This window comes from Hyperolius riggenbachi, chromosome 2 (assembly GCF_040937935.1).
Source record: "Hyperolius riggenbachi isolate aHypRig1 chromosome 2, aHypRig1.pri, whole genome shotgun sequence".
NCBI lineage: Eukaryota > Metazoa > Chordata > Amphibia > Anura > Hyperoliidae > Hyperolius > Hyperolius riggenbachi.
In genome coordinates, this window is record NC_090647.1 from 142,144,596 (window position 1) to 142,170,220 (window position 25,625).

Below are 25,625 nucleotides of genomic sequence, written 5' to 3' on the forward strand. Positions count from 1 at the left end.
AGTGAAGCATACCCAGGTGACAACCTGCCATAAAATTGGACAGCTGTGCCACCTAATGTGGAATTGGATTGGAAGCCAGCGAATGACTTCTTCCTGGTTTCCATGTGGAAACATGGTGCCAGCACTGCTGCCGCATCTCTAAGTAATACATTTTGTGTGTGGAGGGCCAGTAAAAAAGCCTCGGGCCACATTTGGCCCGCAGGCCTTAGTTTGAGGACCACTGCTCTAAAGCATATGTTACAAAAGTTATTGCCTAGCCTGAATACTGTGCCATTCAATGATAACCTAAGGATGCTCTAATGCCTCCGTTACAAAAGTGATTGCCTAGCCTCAATGCCTTATAAATAAGCAAAGTAAATGATCAGCAAAACATTCCCTTAACATGCATGTTTTCAGCAATCCAGATATGGATGAGCAGCTGCCAATGAAATAGCTAGTTAATCAACAGCTAGACTCTTAGTTTAAAAGACCACTATCAAAATTTTTATAAAAATTAAACCAACCAATAACCTGTAACTTATACAAAAAATAGATACTTCGGGAGGGTGAAGCCTCTGGATCCTAATGATGCTTCCCCATCTTCCTCCAGCCCCGGTCCAGCGCTGAGAGCCCCGCACACAGTGAAACACTAATACCCATAGCCAATATCAGGTTTACTAGCGACACTCTGATCGGGCTCTGGCAGAAATAGCCAAGCCTGATCGGGCCTGGTGTACTGCACAGGCGCAGACCACTTGCACCTGCACACTAAAGCAGACCCAATCTGACTTGGCTATTTCTGCTGGAGCCCGTGGGAAAGCCACTAGTGCACCTGCGCAGAAGCGGGGACAAGTGGACTTTTGGGGGAGCCAGAACTGGATCCCCTCTGCTGAGGAGGAAGGGGGAATCCTCTTTAGAATACACTACACTTTTTACAATACATGTATATACATACTTCTAGTCATTGCTGGTTCCATTGGCAACAGGAAAGGGTCAGAAAGATGGTAGTAATTCAGTTGATGCAAATTTTATGATAATGAAATGTAGGGCCACTTCCGAGTCGCATAGAATTAGAACCAACTCTGAGAAATTGGCATCTTACTTTCCTTAACTACTAATATCAAAATGTTATGTGAACCCATCCAAAACGTTGCTGACCCTTCCTATAGAAGCACAAAATGGGTGAAGACACGGCTCAAGCACAGCAGCCACACACACAGCAGTGCAGACCACCACAAGTGTGAGAAGAGCAATTGTGTAGACCACAGCACTGTGGGGACGGTAACAAAATATGTAAATTGAATTAAACAGGAACAAAGCAGCTGAACTGTTAAGGTGCTTTGCGCGGCAACCATGTGGGACATGAATGAGGAAAAAGGAGCAGCTGGACTTGTAGCGGCCCGGCAGATTAGAGATTTTAGTGTACAGGTACTAGGGAGGGGGAAAGAAAAATCAGCATTTGGGGGAACAGCGAGTGGGGGTTCGGTTACATTCATCGCTTGTTCCGATATCGCACTGTTACTGATGCGCACCCGTTTGACCATGTTGGCCCGAGATTTTCCAGCTTGCCCAATTGATGCATTAGACTGATTGCGGGCTGAAATCTGTTGAATCGTTGATTGGGCATACCTGTTGCGTCAGCAGTTTTCATCCCAGACTGTAGCTTCAAGATGAGAGAAAAAAAAAAGAAAACACAGCAATTGATGATAAGGTTGAGAAATGATATACATATTATCCAAGAGCAAATAAAATACTGTCAAATTTTCAGATGCACAGGAACTGAACAAAATGTTCTTGTAGGTGTCTGAACATGTATGGTAAATAGTGTTCCTTGACGTACGTAATATGGGGTTGGTGTGCTAAATTTCCTAAGTTCCTTTTGGCTGGATTTACACTGAATCAGTTGCTGTCAGCTATAATGCAATGGATATCAGATGAGAAGGCATTTCCAGTGCTTCCTTATGGTTCAATTTGCATCTATGTTATAACGCATAAACTGACACATATAGAAGCATGGAAAATCATTAGTTGTCTGTTGCATTAGAGCTGACAGCGACTTCTTCAGTGTAAACCCAGCCTTACAAGGAAGTTTCTGTAGCGGCAATAGCTCTCAGACGAGGGTGATTCATCCTGCTGGATTGTTGAAAGGGAGGTTAAAAATGTCAAGTGATAGCTGTACATGTAATAGATGTTCAGCTATGACTATTGTGAACGATCATTTTGTTTGGGATTTGCTTTTTTTTTTTTTTTAGCTGCACAATAAGGGGAGAGAGAGAAAAAGAGGCATGCGCAGGATATATCGGAGGATTTGGTGGCTAGTGGAGTGATTTCTAATGACAGTGTTTCTCAAACCTGACCTCGTGACTCCCCAACGCTGCATGTTTTGCAGGTGTGGTAATTAGTGTCTCTGCTAGGTGGATTCCATGTAGCTGAGACACCGATTACCCCACCTGTGAATAGATGAGGTTGACTGCAAAACATGCATCGGGAAGTCACGAGAACAGGTTTGAGAAACACTGCTTATGAGATTCCATAGCCATTCTTACCCATAAAACAGACCCTACATATCAGCACATAAACCAAAGCAGACAGCACTGATAAATTAGCAATACAAAAACCGCTGGAAAAAATTCACATATTGGCCTCAGGTCACAAAAGGCAGTTCCTTAAAGTACTACTGTAGGGGAGTAGAGGGAAAAAGAGTTGAACTTACCTGGGTCTTCTAATAATTATTATTATTATTTATATAGCGCCAACATATTCCGCAGCGCTTTACAAAGCACAGTAAGACAACACGGGGAACATAGGTACAACCAAAAAATGTACAGCAGAGTCTCAAGCAGCACAAATATTGCAAAAAAACAGTAAACATTAGGAGGATGACCCTGCCCTTTCAAGCTTACAATCTAAAGGCATAGTCCCCCGCAGACATCCTGTGCCCGCGCAGCCACTCACCGATGCTCCGGTCCCGCCTCCGGTTCACTTTTGGAATATCTGACTTTAAAGTGGGAGAACCACTGCGCCTGCGCAGCCATGTCCTCGCTCCTGCTGATGTCAACCGGAGGCGGGGACCGGAGCATCGGTGAGTGGCTGCGTGGGCACAGGACGTCTGTGGGGGACCATTAGAAGCCCCGGGTAAGTTTAACTCTTTCTTCCCCCTACCCACCTACAGAAGTACTTTAAAATCATTTTGGTTGGTAAAATAGCCCATTCAGTATTTTACACTTTTTTTTTTCCAAACTCACTAAAACTCTCACAGAGAGAGTGAGCCATATGCTGGTAAGAGCTGGAGAAAAATACAAACACTTTTGCCTTGGTGAATTGTAATTTCTCAACATTTCTTCAGGCAATTACTGCACAAGTCCGTAATTTACCTCACTAGTCGGTAATTCAAATTTTCTGTGCGGAAATGGGTTTAGTGAATTGGAATTTGGGAAGGTGTTCGTGTAAAATCATCTGTTTTCTGCAGTGCCGAATGCGGTAATGCTTAGTGAATTGAGGCAATAGTGTTCTGTTTTCAGCTACGCATTCAGTCAAATATTTTCCAGCTGTGGCCGGCATAAAATTGGGTTGTGTGGGAAGGACTGCTTTGTAACTGCTCTTTCATGTGACTTGTACTGACTTCTGCCCATAAAAATGTTTGGAAACTAATCTGAATGTGTTTTATTTTGTATCACTCTTAGGAAACTGGCAGCACGAGATCGGTCACTGGCCTGTGTTCAGTTTCAGAACCTCCTGGAATATCTGGACATGCAATACTGCCGTTTTACTGAGGTGGAAATAGTGCATAAACACAACTTCCGCAAGTTCAAGTTCAGCGTACAGGTATTGACTTGCGGGGGTTTGGGGGGGTTTTCCACTTTCCGCCCTGTACACTTTTTGATACGTCATTGATGCTCAAAAATACAGACATTTATCAGGCTAATAAGGCAACGTACAAGACTTTATAACACCCAGTTAATGTATATCGTTTTCTCCTCTGACAGTTATTTTTAGTTTCTGTGTGTACATATTAGTTTTTTTTTTTTAATTATAAAAAAAACAAATATATATATATATATATATATATATATATATATATATATATATATATATATATATATATATATATATATATATATATATATATATATATATATATATATTTCAAACAGTGGCACTAACCTGGATTGCTTGTTGTGGTATGTTATCTGTTGTAAACTAAAGTTCAATGGCAAACATCAGACTGTTGTTCCTTTCCTTCTACGCTTCTTGTATAGTTGATGCATACAGATTGTAGGTAATGGTATACTTTATTTCAAGTTATGACTTTTTAAAGCACTTTATTAACCACTTGAGGACCGCCCCCAGCCGATGGGCGGCGGCAAAGTCCGGGCCCAAACGACCGCAATACGCCCATCGGCGGGGGCGGCTGCGGGAGTGGCTATGCGGCGATCGCGTCATTCGTGACGCGATCAGCCGCCGGGGACTGGCTCCGCCCACCGCTCGTAGTAACCCGCCGGCCGTTCGGAAGCGCCGGCGGGTTACTACCACCCGGATCGCCGCTGCACATATGTATAATAGGCTTTGTAATGTATACAAAGCCTATTATACTGGCTGCCTCCTGCCCTGGTGGTCCCAGTGTCCGAGGGACCACCAGGGCAGGCTGCAGCCACCCTAGTCTGCACCCAAGCACACTGATTTCCCCCCCCCTGCCCCCTGATCGCCCACAGCACCCCTCAGACCCCCCCCTGCCCACCCCCCAGACCACTGTTTGCACCCAGTCACCCCCCTAATCACCCATCAATCACTCCCTGTCACTATCTGTCAACGCTATTTTTTTTTTATCCCCCCCCCCCCCCTGCCCACTGCCCCCTCCTGATCACCCCCCCACCCCTCAGATTCTCCCCAGACCCCCCCCCAGACCCCCCCCCCCCCCCCCCGTGTACTATATGCATCTATCCCCCCTGATCACCTGTCAATCACCCGTCAATCACCTGTCAATCACCCGTCAATCACCCCCTGTCACTGCCACCCATCAATCAGCCCCTAACCTGCCCCTTGCGGGCAATCTGATCACCCCCCCACACCAATAGATCGCCCGCAGATCCGACATCAGATCACCTCCCAAATCCATTGTTTACATCTATTCTCTCCTCTAAACACCCACTAATTACCCATCAATCACCCATCAATCACCCCCTATCACCACCTGTCACTGTTACCCATCAGATTAGACCCTAATCTACCCCTTGCGGGCACCCAATCACCCGCCCACACGCTCAGATTGCCCTCAGACCCCCCCTTATCAATTCGCCAGTGCAATATTTACATCTGTTATTCCCTGTAATAACCCACTGATCACCTGTCAATCACCTATCAATCACCCCCTGTCACTGCCACCCATCAATCACCCCCTGTCACTGCCACCCATCAATCAGCCCCTAACCTGCCCCTTGCGGGCAATCTGATCACCCACCCACACCAATAGATCGCCCGCAGATCCGACATCAGATCACCTCCCAAATCCATTGTTTACATCTATTCTCTCCTCTAAACACCCACTAATTACCCATCAATCACCCATCAATCACCCCCTATCACCACCTGTCACTGTTACCCATCAGATTAGACCCTAATCTACCCCTTGCGGGCACCCAATCACCCGCCCACACGCTCAGATTGCCCTCAGACCCCCCCTTATCAATTCGCCAGTGCAATATTTACATCTGTTATTCCCTGTAATAACCCACTGATCACCTGTCAATCACCTATCAATCACCCCCTGTCACTGCCACCCATCAATCACCCCCTGTCACTGCCACCCATCAATCAGCCCCTAACCTGCCCCTTGCGGGCAATCTGATCACCCACCCACACCAATAGATCGCCCGCAGATCCGACATCAGATCACCTCCCAAGTGCAGTGTATACATCTCTTCTCTCCTCTAAACACCCACTAATTACCCATCAATCACCCCCTATCACCACCTGTCACTGTTACCCATCAGATTAGACCCTAATCTGCCCCTTGCGGGCACTCAATCACCCGCCCACACGCTCAGATTGCCCTCAGACCCCCCCTTATCAATTCGCCAGTGCAATATTTACATCTGTTATTCCCTGTAATAACCCACTGATCACCTGTCAATCACCTATCAATCACCCCCTGTCACTGCCACCCATCAATCACCCCCTGTCACTGCCACCCATCAATCACCCCCTGTCACTGCCACCCATCAATCAGCCCCTAACCTGCCCCTTGCGGGCAATCTGATCACCCACCCACACCAATAGATCGCCCGCAGATCCGACATCAGATCACCTCCCAAGTGCAGTGTTTACATCTCTTCTCTCCTCTAAACACCCACTAATTACCCATCAATCACCCCCTATCACCACCTGTCACGGTTACCCATCAGATTAGACCCTAATCTGCCCCTTGCGGGCACCCAATCACCCGCCCACACCTCAGAACGTCCTCAGACCCCAGCCCTGATCACCTCGCTAGTGCATTGCTTGCATCTATTTCCCCCCTCTAATCACACCTTGAGAAACCCATCAATCACCTCCTGTCACCCCCTAGCACACCTACCCATCAGATCAGGCCCTAATTTTCCCTGTGTGGGCTCCTGATCACTCGGCCAAACCCTCAGATCCCCCTCAGACCCCCTTCCGATCACCTCCCCAGTGCATTGATTGCATCTATTTTCCCCTCTAACCGCCCCCTGAGACACCCATCAATCACCTCCTGTCACCCCCCTAGCACTCCTATCCATCAGATCAGGCCCAAAACATCCTGTCATCTAAGAGGCCACCCTGCTTATGAAAGGTTCCACAAAATTTGCCCCCTCATAGACCACCTGTCATCAAAATTTGCAGATGCTTATACCCCTGAACAGTCATTTTGAGAAATTTGGTTTCCAGACTACTCACAGTTTTGGGCCCGTAAAATGCCAGGGCAGTATAGGAACCCCACAAGTGACCCCATTTTAGAAAGAAGACACCCCAAGGTATTCTGTTAGGTGTATGATGAGTTCATAGAAGATTTTATTTTTTGTCAAAAGTTAGCGGAAATTGGATTTTTATTGTTTTTTTCACAAAGTGTCATTTTTCACTAACTTGTGACAAAAAATAAAATCTTCTATGAACTCACCATACCCCTAACGGAATACCTTGGGGTGTCTTCTTTCTAAAATGGGGTCACTTGTGGGGTTCCTATACTGCCCTGGCATTTTAGGGGCCCTAAACCGTGAGGAGTAGTCTAGAAAACAAATGCCTCAAAATGACCTGTGAATAGGACGTTGGGCCCCTTAGCGCACCTAGGCTGCAAAAAAGTGTCACACATGTGGTATCGCCATACTCAGGAGAAGTAGTATAATGTGTTTTGTGGTGTATTTTTACACATATCCATGCTGGGTGGGAGAAATCTCTCTGTAAATGGACAATTGTGTGTAAAAAAAATCAAAAATGTGTCATTTACAGAGATATTTCTCCCACCCAGCATGGTTATATGTAAAAATACACCACAAAACACATTATACTACTTCTTCTGAGTACGGCGATACCACATGTGTGACACTTTTTTGCAGCCTAACTGTGCTAAGGGGCCCAAAGTCCAATGAGTACCTTTAGGATTTCACAGGTCATTTTGAGACATTTGGGTTCAAGACTACTCCTCACGGTTTAGGGCCCCTAAAATGCCAGGGCAGTATAGGAACCCCACAAGTGACCCCATTTTAGAAAGAAGACACCCAAGGTATTCTGTTAGGTGTATGATAAGTTCATAGAAGATTTTATTTTTTGTCACAAGTTAGCGGAAATTGATATGTATTGTTTTTTTTTTCACAAAGTGTCATTTTCCGCTAACTTGTGACAAAAAAAAAAATCTTCTATGAACTCACCATACTCCTAACAGAATACCTTGGGGTGTCTTCTTTCTAAAATGGGGTCACTTGTGGGGTTCCTATACTGCCCTGGCATTTTAGGGGCCCTAAACCGTGAGCAGTAGTCTAGAATCCAAATGCCTCAAAATGACCTGTGAATAGGACGTTAGGCCCCTTAGCGCACCTAGGTTGCAAAAAAGTGTCACACGTGTGGTATCGCCGTACTCAGAAGAAGTAGTATATTGTGTTTTGGGGTGTATTTTTACACATACCCATGCTGGGTGGGAGAAATCTCTCTGTAAATGGACAATTGTGTGTAAAAAAAAATCAAACAATTGTCATTTACAGAGATATTTCTCCCACCCAGCATGGGTATGTGTAAAAATACACCCCAAAACACATTATACTACTTCTCCTGAGTACGGCGGTACCACATGTGTGGCACTTTTTTGCACCCTAAGTGCGCTAAGAGGCCCAAAGTCCAATGAGTACCTTTAGGATTTCACAGGTCATTTTGCGACATTTGGTTTCAAGACTACTCCTCACGGTTTAGGGCCCCTAAAATGCCAGGGCAGTATAGGAACCCCACAAATGACCCCATTTTAGAAAGAAGACACCCCAAGGTATTCCGTTAGGAGTATGGTGAGTTCATAGAAGATTTTATTTTTTGTCACAAGTTAGCGGAAAATGACACTTTGTGAAAAAAAACAATTAAAATCAATTTCCGCTAACTTGTGACAAAAAAAAAAAATCTTCTATGAACTCACCATCCTCCTAACGGAATACCTTGGGGTGTCTTCTTTCTAAAATGGGGTAATTTGTGGGGTTCCTATACTGTCCTGGCATTTTAGGGGCCCTAAACCGTGAGGAGTAGTCTTGAAACGAAATTTCTCAAAATGACCTGTGAAATCCTAAAGGTACTCATTGAACTTTGGGCCCCTTAGCGCAGTTAGGGTGCAAAAAAGTGCCACACATGTGGTATCGCCGTACTCAGGAGAAGTAGTATAATGTGTTTTGGGGTGTATTTTTACACATACCCATGCTGAGTGGGAGAAATATCTCTATAAATAGACAATTGTGTGTAAAAAAAATTAAACAATTGTCATTTACGGAGATATTTCTCCCACCCAGCATGGGTATGTGTAAAAATACACCCCAAAACACATTATACTACTTCTCCTGAGTATGGCAATACCACATGTGTGGCACTTTTTTACAGCCTAACTGCGCTAAGGGGCCAAAAGTCCAATGAGCATCTTTAGGCTTTACAGGGGTGCTTACAATTAGGCACCCCCCAAAATGCCAGGACAGTGAACACACCCCACAAATGACCCCATTTTGGAAAGTAGACACTTCAAGGTATTCAGAGAGGAGCATAGTGAGTCTGTGGCAGATTTCATTTTTTTTTGTCGCAAGTTAGAAGAAATGGAAACTTTTTTTTTTTCTTTTTTTTGTCAGAAAGTGTCATTTTCCGCTAACTTGTGACAAAAAATAAAATCTTCTATGAACTCACCATGCCTCTCACTGAATACTTTGGGATGTCTTCTTTCCAAAATGGGGTCATTTGGGGGGTATTTGTACTATCCTGGAATTTTAGCCCCTCATGAAACCTGACAGGTGCGCAGAAAAGTCAGAGATGCTTGAAAATGGGAAAATTCACTTTTGGCACCATAGTTTGTAAACGCTATAACTTTTACCCAATCCAATAAATATACACTGAATGGTTTTTTTTTTATCAAAGACATGTAGCAGAATAACTTTCGCGCTCAAATGTATAGGAAATTTTACTTTATTTGAAAAATGTCAGCACAGCAAGTTAAAAAAGTCATTTTTTTGCCAAAATTCATGTCTTTTTTGATGAATATAATAAAAACTAAAACTCGCAGCAGCAAACAAATAGCAGCAAAAGAAAGCTGTATTAGTGACAAGAAAAGGAGGTAAAATTCATTTAGGTGGTAGGTTGTATGACCGAGCAATAAACCGTGAAAGCTGCAGTGGTCTGAATGGAGAAAAAGGCTCTGGTCCTTAAGGGGCGAAAAGACTGTGGTCCTGAAGTGGTTAAAGTGTACTTAGACCCACCTCTACCTTTCTCCCTGTTAGACATTCCAATGCCTCATTTCCTGATTTCTAGAGTTTAATCTTTGGTTTTGAACATTTATTGATATAAATTGTATGCCTAAGGGTCCTATCACTCTGCAGGGACCATAGAAACGATAAAAAATAAATTATGTAAATACAGTAATCAATGTAATAAGCAAGTTGAAATTATAAAACATATTGGCTGGGACATAACCTGGCCTGTAAGATGGTTTTATTATCCTAGATTTTATACCTGTTTAAGATGCTACCTACCACTTTCCTCAAGAAAGCCCTGGTCCCGCTCCAGGTGCATATTAATCGTTCTATCTGATAGGGTCAGAGCCCAGGTTCTTTGCAGGAGCAGGAGGGTATTGCCCTACCTAGCCTGTGGCATTATATTCTAGCTGCCAAACTCTGTCAAATTTTGGAATGGGGTCTTTCTGCTACCCCGCCTCCTTGATGGAGATTTGATGCTAGATCTATCTACCCCTTCTGCCTGTCCTCCGTAATCTCAGTTGTGAATAACTGATACCGCAACTGAATTATGAGTGGTGGAGGGACCAGAATCTCTTCATTGCCTCAAAATTCTGGCTGGGTGTCAGATTTATCTCCTTTCACCAATTTCATTTTTTCTAGGGAAATCCTCTATGGCACAGGTGTCGAGGAATGTGTTCTACCTGATGGACCACACCTTTCCTGACTCAGACCCATTCATTAATTTGAGCTGTATCAAAAAATGTGTGAAGACCCCTATGGGGAGGCCTTCCACTATTGCCAAATCAGGGACTTCTTTACCAAGCAATTCCCTTCTCCACCTGAAACTTGTGCTATGGTTTTACTAGAAAAAAGGGTGCCCTATCTCTTATGAATAATATGCTGGTTTATGTGAATAGTGAAGCCAAACATGAGAGCCTGGGAGCAGGACAGTCCCAGGAGCCTTCCTTGTCAATTGCATTTAAATGGAAGGCCCCAGACCTACACCTTCAGTTGTTTAAAGATAGACTTGATGTGGTCATGCTGACAGATAGGATTTTCTAAGCTGGCAAAACCTTGACAAAATGTATAAAGCCATATGGAAGAAATGAATTGCCTACAGTGGGATTTGACAGACTGTTGCTCTTTAATTTTCCCTACAGATTAAATAACATGACTGTTATTTAATCTGTATCTCCACACTTTGTGTATCTGTTCTTATTCGAAGGTCTTGCTGCCTGTTGTTGTTTGATCATCGTTGTTTTATCATTTTTATTAGTCTGACTGTATTATATAAATAATCTATCCATTCATAAAGTCAGACACGTAAAGCAACAGTGCAAAGTGAATGATTTAATGTACTGAGAGAGGAAGGAAAAAGAGAGTACAGCAAAGTCCCTGGGATCCGGCATCGGCGGGGATCACCTGATGCCGGATAAATGTGCTTGCCGGTTGCTTGAGTAACCAGCCAAAAAAAGCACAAAGCCAGAGTGTCAGCGGACCCACGTTGGGTCATGTGACTTGCTGATTTGCATGTACAGAAGCCGCTAGGAGCCCGGGAGGTGATGCGGGACGCTGCTGTAGGATCGGTGGAGGCTCTGTATTTTCTGGCCAGGAAAACGCCCCAGAACACCAAAAAAAAGGTCCTCATTATCCATCAGGCAGGCTGGTTAGTTGAGACGGTTTCCTGAATTCCAGATAATGGGGGTTCTGCTGTAGAAGTGTCTGTCTCCTGGGTGGGGAGATGGCGGGAAGACAATTGCCTTTCTTGGAAATCAATTTCCTGTTTGGGGAATCAATGTTACATTGTGATCTTATGATGCAATTTCTATTTCCTTATTCTTTGACTTTCTGTTATGAATGTAGACTAGAAAATTCGCCTCAACCTTCTGCTGTAATGTGGCCGTTAAGCTGTACAACCCTACACAGGTTCACTGTTATCATCTAGAACCCTGGAGACTGCATTTGTATTTTTATCCTACTCAGTTGCTGCCAAATTCAAAGGCATAATAACTAATTGTTACAATAAATTAATGAATGGCTTTGATCAATGATGTAATCATTCTGTTTTCTTTTCCTGCAGGAGAAGTACCAGGAAGAACCACAAAGACTAGCAGAACTAATCCGAGATATTCTACAGCAAGAGAGGCAGATTCTCTTAGAAGTCCAAGAAATGGAGGTTTGACATTAAATATGCTGTAGAAAAATACTAAATGGCTAAAATCTTCATGTTTTGTTTCTGCTAAATATCAGAAATGGGTTTGTACTTGTTATGCATGATTTGCACACCCTATTATTTACTGAACAATACAGACTAATATATTGGCTTCGTGATGATGAGTAGTAATGATGATAACGTGTAGTTGATGCCAGCTGAATCATGTGCCGGTTTTTATGCGTGAAAGAGACTGCATTGGTGAGAAACCCTGGTACCGACCAGTTGCCATGACCATTAGTCCTCTTTTCTATGAGCAGCTCAAAGCACCAGTTGTCAGCTGCTCCTGTTCACTGTCCGGGCAGTGGACAGACTAACCTTTCCCCCCATGTAATTACACCTGAGCATGCCGGTTGAGGCCCGGTTCACACTTGCGGTGGCCCTCCGGAATCGCCGTGCCGGAGCCGCACCGCTTGCAGAACGGACGGAACGGACGCACGGCATAGCAATGAAAGCCTATGCGTCCGTTCACATGCGTCCGTTCTGCCGAACCGGAGCCGGACCGGATCCGGGACGGATCCGGACTCCGGCCTCCGTTCCAACATGCGCTATTTTTTCATCCGGCTCCTCCGGCAGCCGTATCCGGGGCGGAGCCGGACTGCACCATCCGGCCAATACAAACCAATGGGAACCGGAGAGCGCACAACACACTGGCTGAGAAATCCGGATGTTCTACCCCACTTCCTATGGGGATTGTTGCGGCGATATTGGATGGGGACACATGGGCAAGCATTTTGGAGTGGAGCAGCACAGCTGGATCCGGATCCGGAGATGTTGGCAGCATGTCGCAGGTGGAGGTGAGTGCTAAACAGCAGAGGGCCTGATTCCACAGGTCCCCCTTCTGCTGACCTCCCAGACCCCAACATTTTTTTTGTTTTTAACGTTACTTTTGCCAAACGGATCCGGATCGCATCCTGATGGACACCTGATGCAACCTGACCGGATCCGGATCGGATCCGGATCAGAACCGCAAGTGTGAACGGGGCCTGAGGGAAAAAAAATGTCTAAACTCGCGTTTATAGTGAATATAACATTTTTAGTAAGTTGGTTTCCCAAGTGGTCTTCATTTACAATGCAGAAGACAAAACAAGACACAGAACATTTATATTGCCTTTTTCTCCTGGCGCACTCAAAGTGGGAGAGCTGCAGCCACTAGAAAGCACTCTATAGGCAGTAGCAGTGTTAGGGAGTCTTGCCCAAAGTCTCCTCACTGAATAGGTGATGGCTTACTGAACAGGAAGAGCTGAGATTAGAACCCTGGTTGCTTGTGTTAGAGGCAGAGCCCTTAACTAGTACACTATCCAGCCACTAACTGGAACTTCAGGATCATTGGCTCCTCCCATCTGGCCGTAAAGTGTCTGTCTTGGAGATGGTGAAAAGAAGAGAATGTAGGCGTGCTCCAGTAGTGTGACACAGTTTTATTATAATAAACACTTACTATTAAAAATGCATTTACTAGAAGTACCCGAATACATGCTTTGACAAGGGTGCAAGCCTGCTAGGTCACTCAGCAGGCTCCTGGAGTACTATCGCCAGCAGCGCTAGTGAACCCTTTTAAGGACCATCTGCCGCACGAGCTACGGCCCGTAACAACGGGGATCACCAGTGCTGCTGGCGGCAACATTCCGGGAGGCTGCAGAGAAACCTAGTGGGCTTGCACCCTTGTCAAAGTGTTTGTCAAAATACTTCATGTTTTTTCAAAATAGAACTGTGTCACACTATTTGGTTCCTTGCAAAGTAACCAAGGAACCCTGGTTGGTGTACTGTATATCCAGAGAGAAGAGTTGAGAACGATTGCAGAGGTTTCAGTGGTTCTGATCTTTGCCCTCTGTAAAGATGTGCCTGGTCATCTGATGGAGGTCTGGAGGCATGGAACAGTGACAGAAACAGGCATGCTCACCAGATGTTTAAGTATAATAACCTTACAGTGTACATAAGAACTCCTGTGACTTTGCCAAATCCCTGGTTACTTTATTTTAGTCTAGCTCTCCCAAGTTTGCAGTTTTGGATGGTAAGCGAATGCCATGTGGGTAATGCATCTGCATTGCTGATCTGTTTTTCCATGCATTGCTTTAATTTTAATTATTTACTTTTCCCCTCCTTCCTTACAGTCCCAAAATGAGCAACCAGTGCAGGTACCAGTGGGGCAAGCACAGCAGTATGAAATTGAGCTGCGTATTAATAAAATCAAAGAATGTATCCAGGTCAGTAATAATTACAGTATATTCTCTTTATGCAATTCTCTGTTAATCCACAATCAGACATTAATAACTACATGGTTTTAAAAAGAATATAATTCTCGAACTGAGATGAGCTGAATTTAATTTTTGGGGGGCTGAAAGGGCTTGTAACTGAACCCTGCACATGGTTTTTACCATTTCACAATAAATTGCAGCACAGTCTGCCAGATCCACAGTAGCACATTTAATGCCTGGTTTATAATTCAAGCATTTACTCATTCAGTACAAGAAGCATTTCACTTCTAGTTACTATTTACTATTGCCCTAATCTTTGAGGATGAGTTGCTCTTTGCCTCCAGCACACATACTTACTACCAGGCATGTAACAAAAGCTGGGGCTATCGGGGCCGCTCCTCCTGCTCTCCTTCCCCTTGCAGAGCGCAGTGGAGCTGTGTAAATATATTTACCTGCTCTTGTTGCGTCGAGTCTCCTCTTTCTTGCTCTTGGCAGCAATTTGTTCTGCTGCCACCTCCAGCTCCGGATCACATGACATGCATCGTGAGCCGGATGACACGTAGCAGAGTGCGTGGCACCGGGAGGAATAAAAGACCCAGCAAGAGCAGGTGAATGTATTTGCACAGCTCCACTGTACTCTGCAAGGGGAAAGGAGGAGGAGATGAAGAGCAGGCCTCCATAGCCCGGGTGTGGGTCTGTTTCCTGCAGGGGGGCCATGATGGTTGTGTTTGCTGTTGTGGGCCCAGAGGGGTGTAGTTACACTTACTGCCAGGGCTGGATTTGTACTTTTTAACACCCAAGGCCCGCTATCACTAGCTGCCCTCAGACCTACAGCATCCTATACACCCCAACATGGCTGTAGGCTACTCTGAGCACAATTAGTGAAGTGATGGCAGGGATTACATTATAAGCTTCTCTGAGGACAGTTAGTGACATGATGGCAGGTATTCGATTGTTAGCTCCTTGGCACGGCACATTCGGGGAGTGACAGGCAAGCTAAGAGATCATTGTAAGTTTGCTGCCCCTTCATTTCCCGAGTGCCAGATGCGGCTCTTGGCAGCCACCCACTGCTATGTGCAAACTTTTTGTAGCAGTATGAATGTTCGGCAAGCTAAATGCTACTGCCTCCCTGCCCCCCACAACTGCCCCTTGCTTTTCTGGTGTCCTAGGCCATGGCCTTTGTAGCCTTGCCAGAAATCCTGCCATGCTTACTGCACTAAATCTATGTGGCAATGGCTAAAGGCACGCCACACCAGAACATGCAGTGGAAGTCTTGTGAACCCTCTCTTTTTCTGTTATCTGTTTTCCATTTAAACCTAGAACTAAAACATTTAAATCCAATGAGTGCAAATAATGTATTACTTGCAGTAATTGGTGCCCCACCCCCCTTTGGGGCAAAAATAGCTGCAACTACAACACTGTATTCAGTTAGCTGTTTATCAGTCATGGACATTTGCTTAGAGGTATAATGATGGCTCATTCCTTCTTGCACAACAGCTTCAGCTCAAGGATGTTGGTCGTTTCCTCCCATAAATTGCTAATTTCAGGTGCTTTCCAAACCTGTCATTAGCCTTAAAGGACCACAATCACAAAACATTGTGAAATGCATGTGTATGCATATAATTGAAATGTACATTTGTTTCTGTGTAAAATGCTCTATAAATTGCTTTTTTTCTTACATCGCTGTCACTTACATAAGGCAGTAAAAATATCACACGTTTTGGATTAACCCATCTCTTTATGTGCGATTGTCATTCTTTCCGTTATTTTCAAAAGCACGAAGATTCGGTTCCCATAAAATCCATGCAGAGCAAGCCAGTTCTGTGTCAGCTCCGTTTTTATGTCACGTCCGGGGATGGTTGCGTTTTGCAACACAGCCGGTCGGGACTTCTAAACACTACAGTACACAGTAATGGTGGCCATACATGGTACATTTTTTTTTCATCCAATCTTACCATTTCTATGTAATATAAGGGGACTGCCTAAATTATCCTTTCAGTATATTCACTTAAAGGGACAGTGTAGGGTGGTCGGGGGAAAATGAGTTGAACTTACCCAGGGCTTCAAATGGTCCCCCGTAGACATCCTGTGCCTGCGCAGCCACTCACTGATGCTCTGGCCCCGCCTTCAGTTCACTTCTGGAATTTCAGACTTTAAAATCTGAAAACCACTGCGCCTGCGTTGCCGTGTCCTCGATCCCGCTGATGTCACCAGGAGCATACTGCACAGGCCCAGTATGGTCTGTGTCTGCGCAGTACGCTCCTGGTGACATCAGCGGGATTGAGGACATGGCAAAGCAGGCGCAGCGGTTTTCAGACTTTAAAGTCTGAAATTCCAGAAGTGGACTGGAGGCGGGGCTGGAGCATCGGTAAGTGGCTGCACGGGCACAGGATGTCTGCGGGGGACCGTTAGAAGCCCCGGGTAAGTTCTACTCATTTTCCCCCGACCCCCTACAGTATCCCTTTAATTTACCCTTATACTACATAGAAATGGTAAGATTTGATGAAAAAAGTGTACCATGTATGGCCACCATTAGAATATACAGGCTAAGCATGTCATTTATTATTGTAGACAAGGCAAAATCTTAAATCTGCACCAGAATCAGTAATGCCAGTATATTTCATTATCATTCAAAACCACAGTCTTTAAAGTGAACCAGAGACGAAGCACCCTTGTGTATTTTACCATAGAAATCAGTGGGAACATTAGAGAAAACATTTACCATGCTCTCTGTTCCATCCTCACTGCTAAAAGTGTCTGTTATCTAGCTGAGATAAGAATCCCGGACTGAGCATTGATTCTGGCTTTGCTATAATGACTCAGCTATAATGATTCCTGAGCAAAGCCAGCAGGGGGCAGGCTTGGACTTGAAGACAGCAAAGAACACAGTCTCAGCTATAATTATTCTGTAGCAAAGCCAGATCGACTGCTTAGTCAGGATTCTTATCTTAGAGGTGATAACAGGCAAATTAAACAGAGAACAATGTAACAAAGAGCAGATTAGGTGTTTACTGTCATGTTCCCACTGATTTATAAGGTAAAATACATGAGGTTGCTTCATCTCTGGTTCTCTTTAACAAGACTTGGGCACATAAAAGCTTTAACTGCAGCAGTGGTGCAACTGCCACAGCACCTTACTATAGAAAAATTGTATTCAAACGATCAGTGTTAAATTTAAGAAACCTCTGCAGGAAGATGGAACCAGCTACCTTTGACACTTTTACACTTTTAATTCATTGCACAAATTACATGGCAAGGGCAATACCAATTAGTGGTTGTGCATTATGTGACTTGCAATTTATGTATGTGTTTTTTAGTCTGTAGATCAAGAGGTGAAATTTTTAGAAGAGCAGCAAGAGATGTTTCACTTCAGATACAAGATGTTCCAAATGGAATGTAAGTATTGTGCACGCCCCCTCCCCCTTATGACAACACATTTTTGTTAAAAGCAGAGACAGGTTTTTTTTGCCTAAAGGCATTACTCTGTTCAACTCTTTAGCTGCTTACTATATTCTGCCAGTGGCATGCATCAAAAAAGGGCGCCTGGAAAAAAGGGCGCGGGATATAGCCGAAATTATAAGTTGTAATGTAAAACAATATTTTTCGTTTATAGCTTATAAACGAAAATGTAGTGCAAAATAGGTTGAATAAACGGAAACGAAACGGCAAAATACCGTCTATAACAATAAACGAATTCGGAAATTAAACATCAAATAGCACCTAGAACAAAAACGATATTTACACTTGTATTAAGCATAGTAATACAATGGTAGATTTTACAGGTATTTTACTGCAATTATACCTAACTGTAGGCCCACACAGATCTCTCCCTATCCCTAACCCCTAGACCCCCCTTTGTGTAAATATACATAATTTAATAAATTGTATATATTACAAATATTGTACTGTAACTATACCTAACCCTACTCTCACACAGAACCTTCCCTGTACCTATCCCTAATCCCTAGACCCCCCTGGCGGCGCCTAACCCTAACCACCCCCCCCCCCCCCCCCCGGTGGTGTATATTGTACTGTAACTATGTGCCTAATCCTAAATCTCCCCTGGTGGTGCCTAACCCTAACCATCCCCCTGGTGGTTCTTAACCCTAACCATCTCCACTGCACAAACACCCTTACACACATATAAACAATAATATATTTAACCTCCCTAGCAAGCTCCCGAGCTGAGCTCGTCCAGTGACGCCGATTTGAATAATTTTTCTTTGAAACACGCCGCTAGCGCCTCTGCGCTCACTTCTGCATTTAGACCCATTGAGTTATACTCCTGTTTGCCTGATGAAGCGGGACCACACCTGCGAAACACGTTGCACTAAGTGGAGTTAAATAAAATATTTGTATTGATATATTGTGACTCAATTGAGTTTTATATTTTCGAGGGAGGTAAGTCCACCTGAACATCCCCCTCTTTTAGACGGTTTTTAAACAATTTTATTCTACTCTGGCGCCTCTGTACACCAAGCCTTGCTGAAATCAGGTAGCTAGCGATAAGCTAGCTACATGATAAAAAAAAAAAAAAATTAGGTTTAAAAAAACCACGCGCGGCCATGCGGCTGTGCAGAATCATAACGCCAGGGAGGTTAATCCTTAAAATACTTCACTATAAATAACATGAATAGAATAATGTACATATTTGTAATAGAATAAATAGCCTTCAAATCACGTACACATTAACAATATTATAAATAGAAAAAGGTGTGTGTGTGTGTGTGTGTGTGTGTGTGTGTGTGTGTGTGTGTGTGTGTGTGTGTGTGTGTGTGTATGCGCACATCAGAGCCTAAGCGAGAGGCAGGAAGAGGTAGGGAGGACGGAAAACGCTGCAGAGCCCACGCAGCACAGATCTCTAAAACACAGCCCGGTCCTTAAGTGGACATATTGTATATGTGGTGTATATGTGGGGGATATATATGTATATATATATAGATAGATAGATAGATAGATAGATAGATAGATAGATAGATAGATAGATAGATAGATAGATAGATAGATAGATAGATAGATATAGATATAGATATAGATATAGATAGATAGATAGATATAGAGATAGATAGATAGATAGATATAGATAGATATAGAAAAGTAGATATATAGATATATACATATACAGTGGTGTGAAAAACTATTTGCCCCCTTCCTGATTTCTTATTCTTTTGCATGTTTGTCACACTTAAATGTTTCTGCTCATCAAAAACCGTTAACTATTAGTCAAAGATAACATAATTGAACACAAAATGCAGTTTTAAATGATGGTTTTTATTATTTAGTGAGAAAAAAACCTCAAAACCTACATGACCCTGTGTGAAAAAGAAATTTGCCCCCTGAACCTAAAAACTGGTTGGGCCACCCTTGGCAGCAATAACTGCAATCAAGCGTTTGTGATAACTTGCAACAAGTCTTTTACAGCGCTCTGGAGGAATTCTGGCCCACTCATCTTTGCAGAATTGTTGTAATTCAGGTTTATTTGAGGGTTTTCTAGCATGAACCGCCTTTTTAAGGTCATGCCACAACATCTCAATAGGATTCAGGTCAGGACTTTGACTAGGCCACTCCAAAGTCTTCATTTTGTTTTTCTTCAGCCATTCAGAGGTGAATTTGCTGGTGTGCTTTGGGTCATTGTCCCGCTGCAGCACCCAAGATCGCTTCAGCTTGAGTTGACGAACAGAAGGCCGGACATTCTCCTTCACGATTTTTTGGTAGACAGTAGAATTCATGGTTCCATCTATCACAGCAAGCCTTCCAGGTCCTGAAGCAGCAAAACAACCCCAGACCATCACACTACCACCACCATATTTTACTGTTGGTATGATGTTCTTTTGCTGAAATGCTGTGTTACTTCTACGCCAGATGTAATAGGACACGCACCTTCCAAAAAGTTCAACTTTTGTCTCGCCGGTCCACAAGGTATTTTCCCAAAAGTCTTGGCAATCATTAAGATGTTTTTTAGCAAAATTGAGACGAGCCTTAATGTTCTTTTTGCTTAAAAGTGGTTTGCACCTTGGATATCTGCCATGCAGGCCGTTTTTGCCCAGTCTCTTTCTTATGGTGGAGTCGTGAACACTGACCTTAACTGAGGCAAGTGAGGCCTGCAGTTCTTAGATGTTGTCCTGGGGTCTTTTGTGGCCTCTCGGATGAGTTTTCTTTGCGCTCTTGGGGTAATTTTGGTCGGCCGTCCACTCCTGGGAAGGTTCATCACTGTTCCATGTTTTTGCCATTTGTGGATAATGGCTCTCACTGTGGTTCGCTGGAGTCCCAAAGCTTTAGAAATGGCTTTATAACCTTTACCAGACTGATAGATCTCAATTACTTTTGTTTTCTCATTTGTTCCTGAATTTCTTTGGATCTTGGCATATATATATCTTGGTATATACAGTATATATATATATATATATATATATATATATATATATATATATATATATATATATATATATATATATATATATTAGATAGCCTTACAATCACGTACGCATTAAAAATCTTAAAATAGCGATAATATTAATAGCGATATATTAGTAAGTTAATAAAACTATAATCGACGCATTATACGTGTAAAAATTTTTTTTTAATACCACAAGCGATGTATTTCTAATAGAATAAGGTTGAAAACGATATTTAAGCAGTATACGTATGAAAATGAATTTTAACCACTTAAGCCTTCAGTCGTTTTCACTTTATGCATCCGAGCAATGTTCACCTCCCATTCATTAGCCTATAACTTTATCACTACTTATCACAATGAACTGATCTATATCTTGTTTTTTTCCGCCACCAATTAGGCTTTCTTTGGGTGGTACATTTTGCTAAGAGCTACCTTACTGTAAATGCATTTTAACAGTAAGAATAAGAAAAAAACTGAAAAAAATCATTATTTCTCAGTTTTCAAATAATGCATGCCTTCATAATTAAAACCCATGTATTGTATTTGCCCATTTGTCCCGGGTTTTTCACCGTTTAAATTATGTCCCTATCACAATGTATGGTGACAATATTTTATTTGGAAATAAAAGAGCATTTTTTCCGTTTTGCATTCATCACTATTCACAAGCTTATAAAAAAAAAATAAAAAAATAGAAATATTTCATCTTTACATAAATATTTAAAAAGTTTAGACCCTTAGGTAAATATTTGTGTTTTTTTTTTTATTGTAAGGTTTTATGTTTGTTTGTTTTGTTTTTTTAAATTATTAAACATTTTATGTGGCTATTTTTGGGAGGGTGGGATGTAAATAGTATTTGTTTGGGGTAAATATATGTGTATTTTTTTTATTTCTTTTTACATTTAGATGTAGTTTTACTTTTTAGCCACAAGATGGCAACCTTGAGTTTGTTTACATGACGTCACTCTAAGCATACAATGTATGCTTAGAGGGACATAGGAGGCAGAAAAAGCGAAGCTTCCGAGAGAAGCTGACGCTTTTTCTGCGGGGGAGAGAAATCAGTGTTCGGGCACCATGGCCCGATTAATTGATTCCTGGGCTAACAATCCGCGGCCGGGAGCGTGTGTGCACGCGCGTGATCGCACATGTCCTCCTTGACATAGAACTACATCAAGGAGGACAAAGTGGTTAAATGATAAAATAAGTGTAAACGAAAATTTACTTGTTACAGTTCTGAAATCGAAATTTAAAAACGGAAAAATAAGTGAGCTCCTATAAGCGAAATTTAAAAACGAAAAAAATAAGTAAACCACAAAGTCGAAACGAACTTGTAAACGATATTTGTAATAAACCTTATTCTGTAAATAAAAACTTTAATCACGATCCCTGAAACCACTATTTCTTGGGCGCCCAAATTTCCTGTCGGGTGCCCAATAGCCGATATTTTGCATTGCAGTCTATGGCTGCGCCCTTTTTGTCCATTAGCCATATGCACCCTTTTTTACTGCTTCCCTGCCAGTGAGTTGTCTTTAAGCATTGTACACATTGTTGTGCTGTCTGAGGAGACACGTTCTGTTAGGTACACTATTTTCAGGGGAAGCATAGGGGCACAGAAGTATGGTAATTCTTGGCACAACTTTTGGCTTAACTTTTCATTAGTAATTGGTTTCAGATTTCGTTGTTGTTGTTTCAAAGGGTTGATGTGAAGGAAAAGTGAAAGTTTGGTTTCACTTGCAAATACTGGAAGGCTAGGCATCAATAAGGGGATAGAGTATGAAAATATTAAGGTGCGCACTAATTGTACAATCATGATTGTAATATGAGGGTCTACCTAAAATATCCATTCAAAGTATGTTCACTCCATTTACCCTTCTACTACATGGATTTATTGAGATCGTGCGATCAATATTTTAATTATTAGTGGGCACCTTCAGTCTTCTCACCAAATAAAGGGATGAAGAAAAGGTCCATACACAAGCTGGATGGATGATGCCCGATTAGGGTCATGACCTGATCCCTCCGGTGACATCACTTGGCTGAGGCTGTACAGATGTGAAGTTAGCCTGGAGATTAACGACACATTCTGTTGCAATGTGGGAGGGGCGGAGGACCATCAGAGTGGCACCGATGTGGTGTTGAGCAGGGAGAGAAAAGCTATTGGCCATTGCTCAGCAGAATTGATCTGCCTGTCAGATAACTAGCAGATCGGGGGCTGCTGTACACATGTATGCTGGATTATTGTTAGTCGGTCATTATCGGCCGTCTCATCTGACTTTAATCCAGTGTATGTACAGGCTTTTATGCATTAAAGGAGAGTAAGGGCCCATTCACACCGGGTCGGTGCAGTATTTTTACCGCACCCCACCATCGGGCTATGAAAGTCTATGGAGACTTTCATACTTCTGCGGTACGTAGCGATGGAAGTGACGTTTTCTCCACATCCCCGACGCAGTTCAAAACTACGGTACCACGCAGCTTCTGCGTCAACTTGCGTCAATCTGCATCGGCCCGTCATGTTAGTCTATGACAATGTGTGGATTTTAAAATAATTACCAAGGCGGCGTTGTGGTGTGCATGCACAGAAGCGTATTTTTACAATACGCTTCTGTGAACTTCTGCATACCCCGAAGCAGGAAGTGACTGCAAGCGGGCATCCCTCTTGCTTGGCCAAGCGGGCATCACTTCCTGCTTGGCCAAGCGGGTATCGCTTCCTGCTTGGCCTAATGCCAGATGGGGAATACTGCGTAGAAAAGGAGAGCTACCGTTAGATGTCCATTAAGAAAGTTGGGCACCAGTAAGTTACGGGTGGGTGTCAGGAAGGCTAGTCACCAGTAAGGAGGATTACTGGTAGGCATCAATATGGAGCGCTGCGTAATATGTTGGCGCTTTATAAATACAATAAATAAATGGAGCTTTAGGCACTGGTAAAAAGGTCTACTGTTTAGGTGCTAATGAGGCTTTGGCTGAAAGTATAGGCTCCAGTAAAACTAGCCATACATTTGAGATTTGATTGATAATTATTTTTAATTAAAAAATATCTATCAAGAAGAAATCAATCAAAGCCCCACATCCTGGTAGCCATGTATGTTGGATTTCACCCAAATTATTAAATGAATGTGTTTCACACACTCAAAGTTGTAATGAGATCTATGTCAAAACATGTGGTCAGATACACTGAAAAAATATACAAACAATTAAAAACTCACAAAATTACAGCCGATTCCAATGTAATCGACTAAAATTCTCCCATCTGCTGAATCAACTGAATTTTGATTGAATATTGAGCCCAATACAAAAGTGTATTTTTATTCACCCTCAATTTGAGAATTGAATCTAAAGGTCAATGGAACATCAAAATGGATAAGTATATAGCTACCCTATTGCCTAGTACACACAATGAGATTTTTTTAGGCAGATCGATTATTTTCAACATGTCCGATTTGATTTCGATGGATTTTATGATGGATTTTCCGTTCACTTCTACGGAAAATCAATCGGAAAATTTTGATCGATTTTGTGATGGATTTTCCATTCACTTCTACGGAAAATCAATAGGAGAATTATTTGAAATCAGATCGCACATGTTGAAAATAGTCGATCTGGCAGGAAATGTGCCTGAAAATCTCTTTGTGTGTATTAGGCATTAGGGGAGTTACTGTTGGGTGTGGATAAGGAGCGTTACCATCAGGTATCAATACATAGGTTTAGGCACAGATAAGAAAGGCTACCATTAGGTGCTGATAAGGTTTAGACCCCAGTAAGGAGAAGTTACCAGGGGCCCATGCACTGGTCGATTTCAGCCATCGATTGCTCGATCAATTCCATGGAATCAATCAGAAATCGATTCTTTTAAATATATTGAATGATCGATGTGCGGCCGATTTTGAGTGATTTGATCTATCTGACAAGATAGAAAATCTAGGTCGATCTGATCGATGGCTCATAGTTTTACATTGGTATCTAATGGTCCAATAATGCATCTAGATCGATTTCCAATAGATTTCATTCTGAAATCTATTGGAAATCTGTTCCTAGTGTGTGGCACACATCAGATTCTCGTCAGATTTGAATTGACAGGCATCTGACAGAAATCTATCTGATGGTCGAATCTGCTGCAAATCTATGTGTATGGCCACCTTTAGGTGTTGTTAGGGCCCATTCACACTAGAAATCGTAAAACACTAGTGCACAGAGCGGTAGAATCACTGGACACTTCAGAACGATCGTGGTCAGCGCGTTGTAAGCACTATACAGTGATCGTTCCAGAATCACTCCAAACATGCTGCAGATAACGCGTTTGTGGTTAACGCTAATCGCCAATCTCTCGCCAATCGTCGTTGCCGCCAATCGCAGCAGTGAGAATGCTGCCATAGCGCTTTGGCGATTAGTGGGAATCACCCGCTAAGCGCCCTAGTGTGAATGGGTCATTAAGGAGGGCTAGGATTAGTCACCAATATCATATGACAAGAAAAGTGCAAAAACTTTTGCAGCTGGCATCAGAAAATTACATTCTCAGAGGACTGCTTGCACCTTTTTGAGAAATAAAAAAAAAAAGCTAAAAGGTGTTTATATATATATATATATATATATATATATATATATATATATATATATATATATATATATATATATATATATATATATATATATATATATATATATATATATATATATATATATATATATATATATATATATTATTATTATTTTTTTTTTTTTTTTTTTTTTTTTTTTTTTTTTTTTTTTTTTTAGATAGAAATACACCATACACTTTTGAAAATTTCTTTTCAATGCAAGAATTGCAATATATTTTTCTGATTAATTGTACAATTTCACAAATCCGATCAATGTGTGTGTTCAATTTTTCCTCAGTAATGAAGAAAAGATTGAAAACTCAGAAAAAAATGCTTGGGTCTATAAATCAA

General features: G+C 42.5%; 1 protein-coding gene across 4 annotated transcripts in view; it reads left to right on the forward strand.

Moving 5' to 3' along the window:
* The window catches only part of LOC137545859 (signal transducer and activator of transcription 2-like), a 99,390-nt gene that overhangs the window by 13,098 nt on the left and 60,667 nt on the right, over nt 1-25,625 (forward strand). For all 4 annotated transcript variants that reach the window (XM_068267579.1, XM_068267576.1, XM_068267578.1 and 1 more), the window contains exons 3-6: nt 3,663-3,804; nt 11,980-12,075; nt 14,223-14,315; nt 17,624-17,702. In XM_068267579.1, the coding sequence (XP_068123680.1) occupies nt 3,663-3,804; nt 11,980-12,075; nt 14,223-14,315; nt 17,624-17,702 (410 nt within the window). The remainder of the gene's footprint in view (nt 1-3,662; nt 3,805-11,979; nt 12,076-14,222; nt 14,316-17,623; nt 17,703-25,625) is intronic.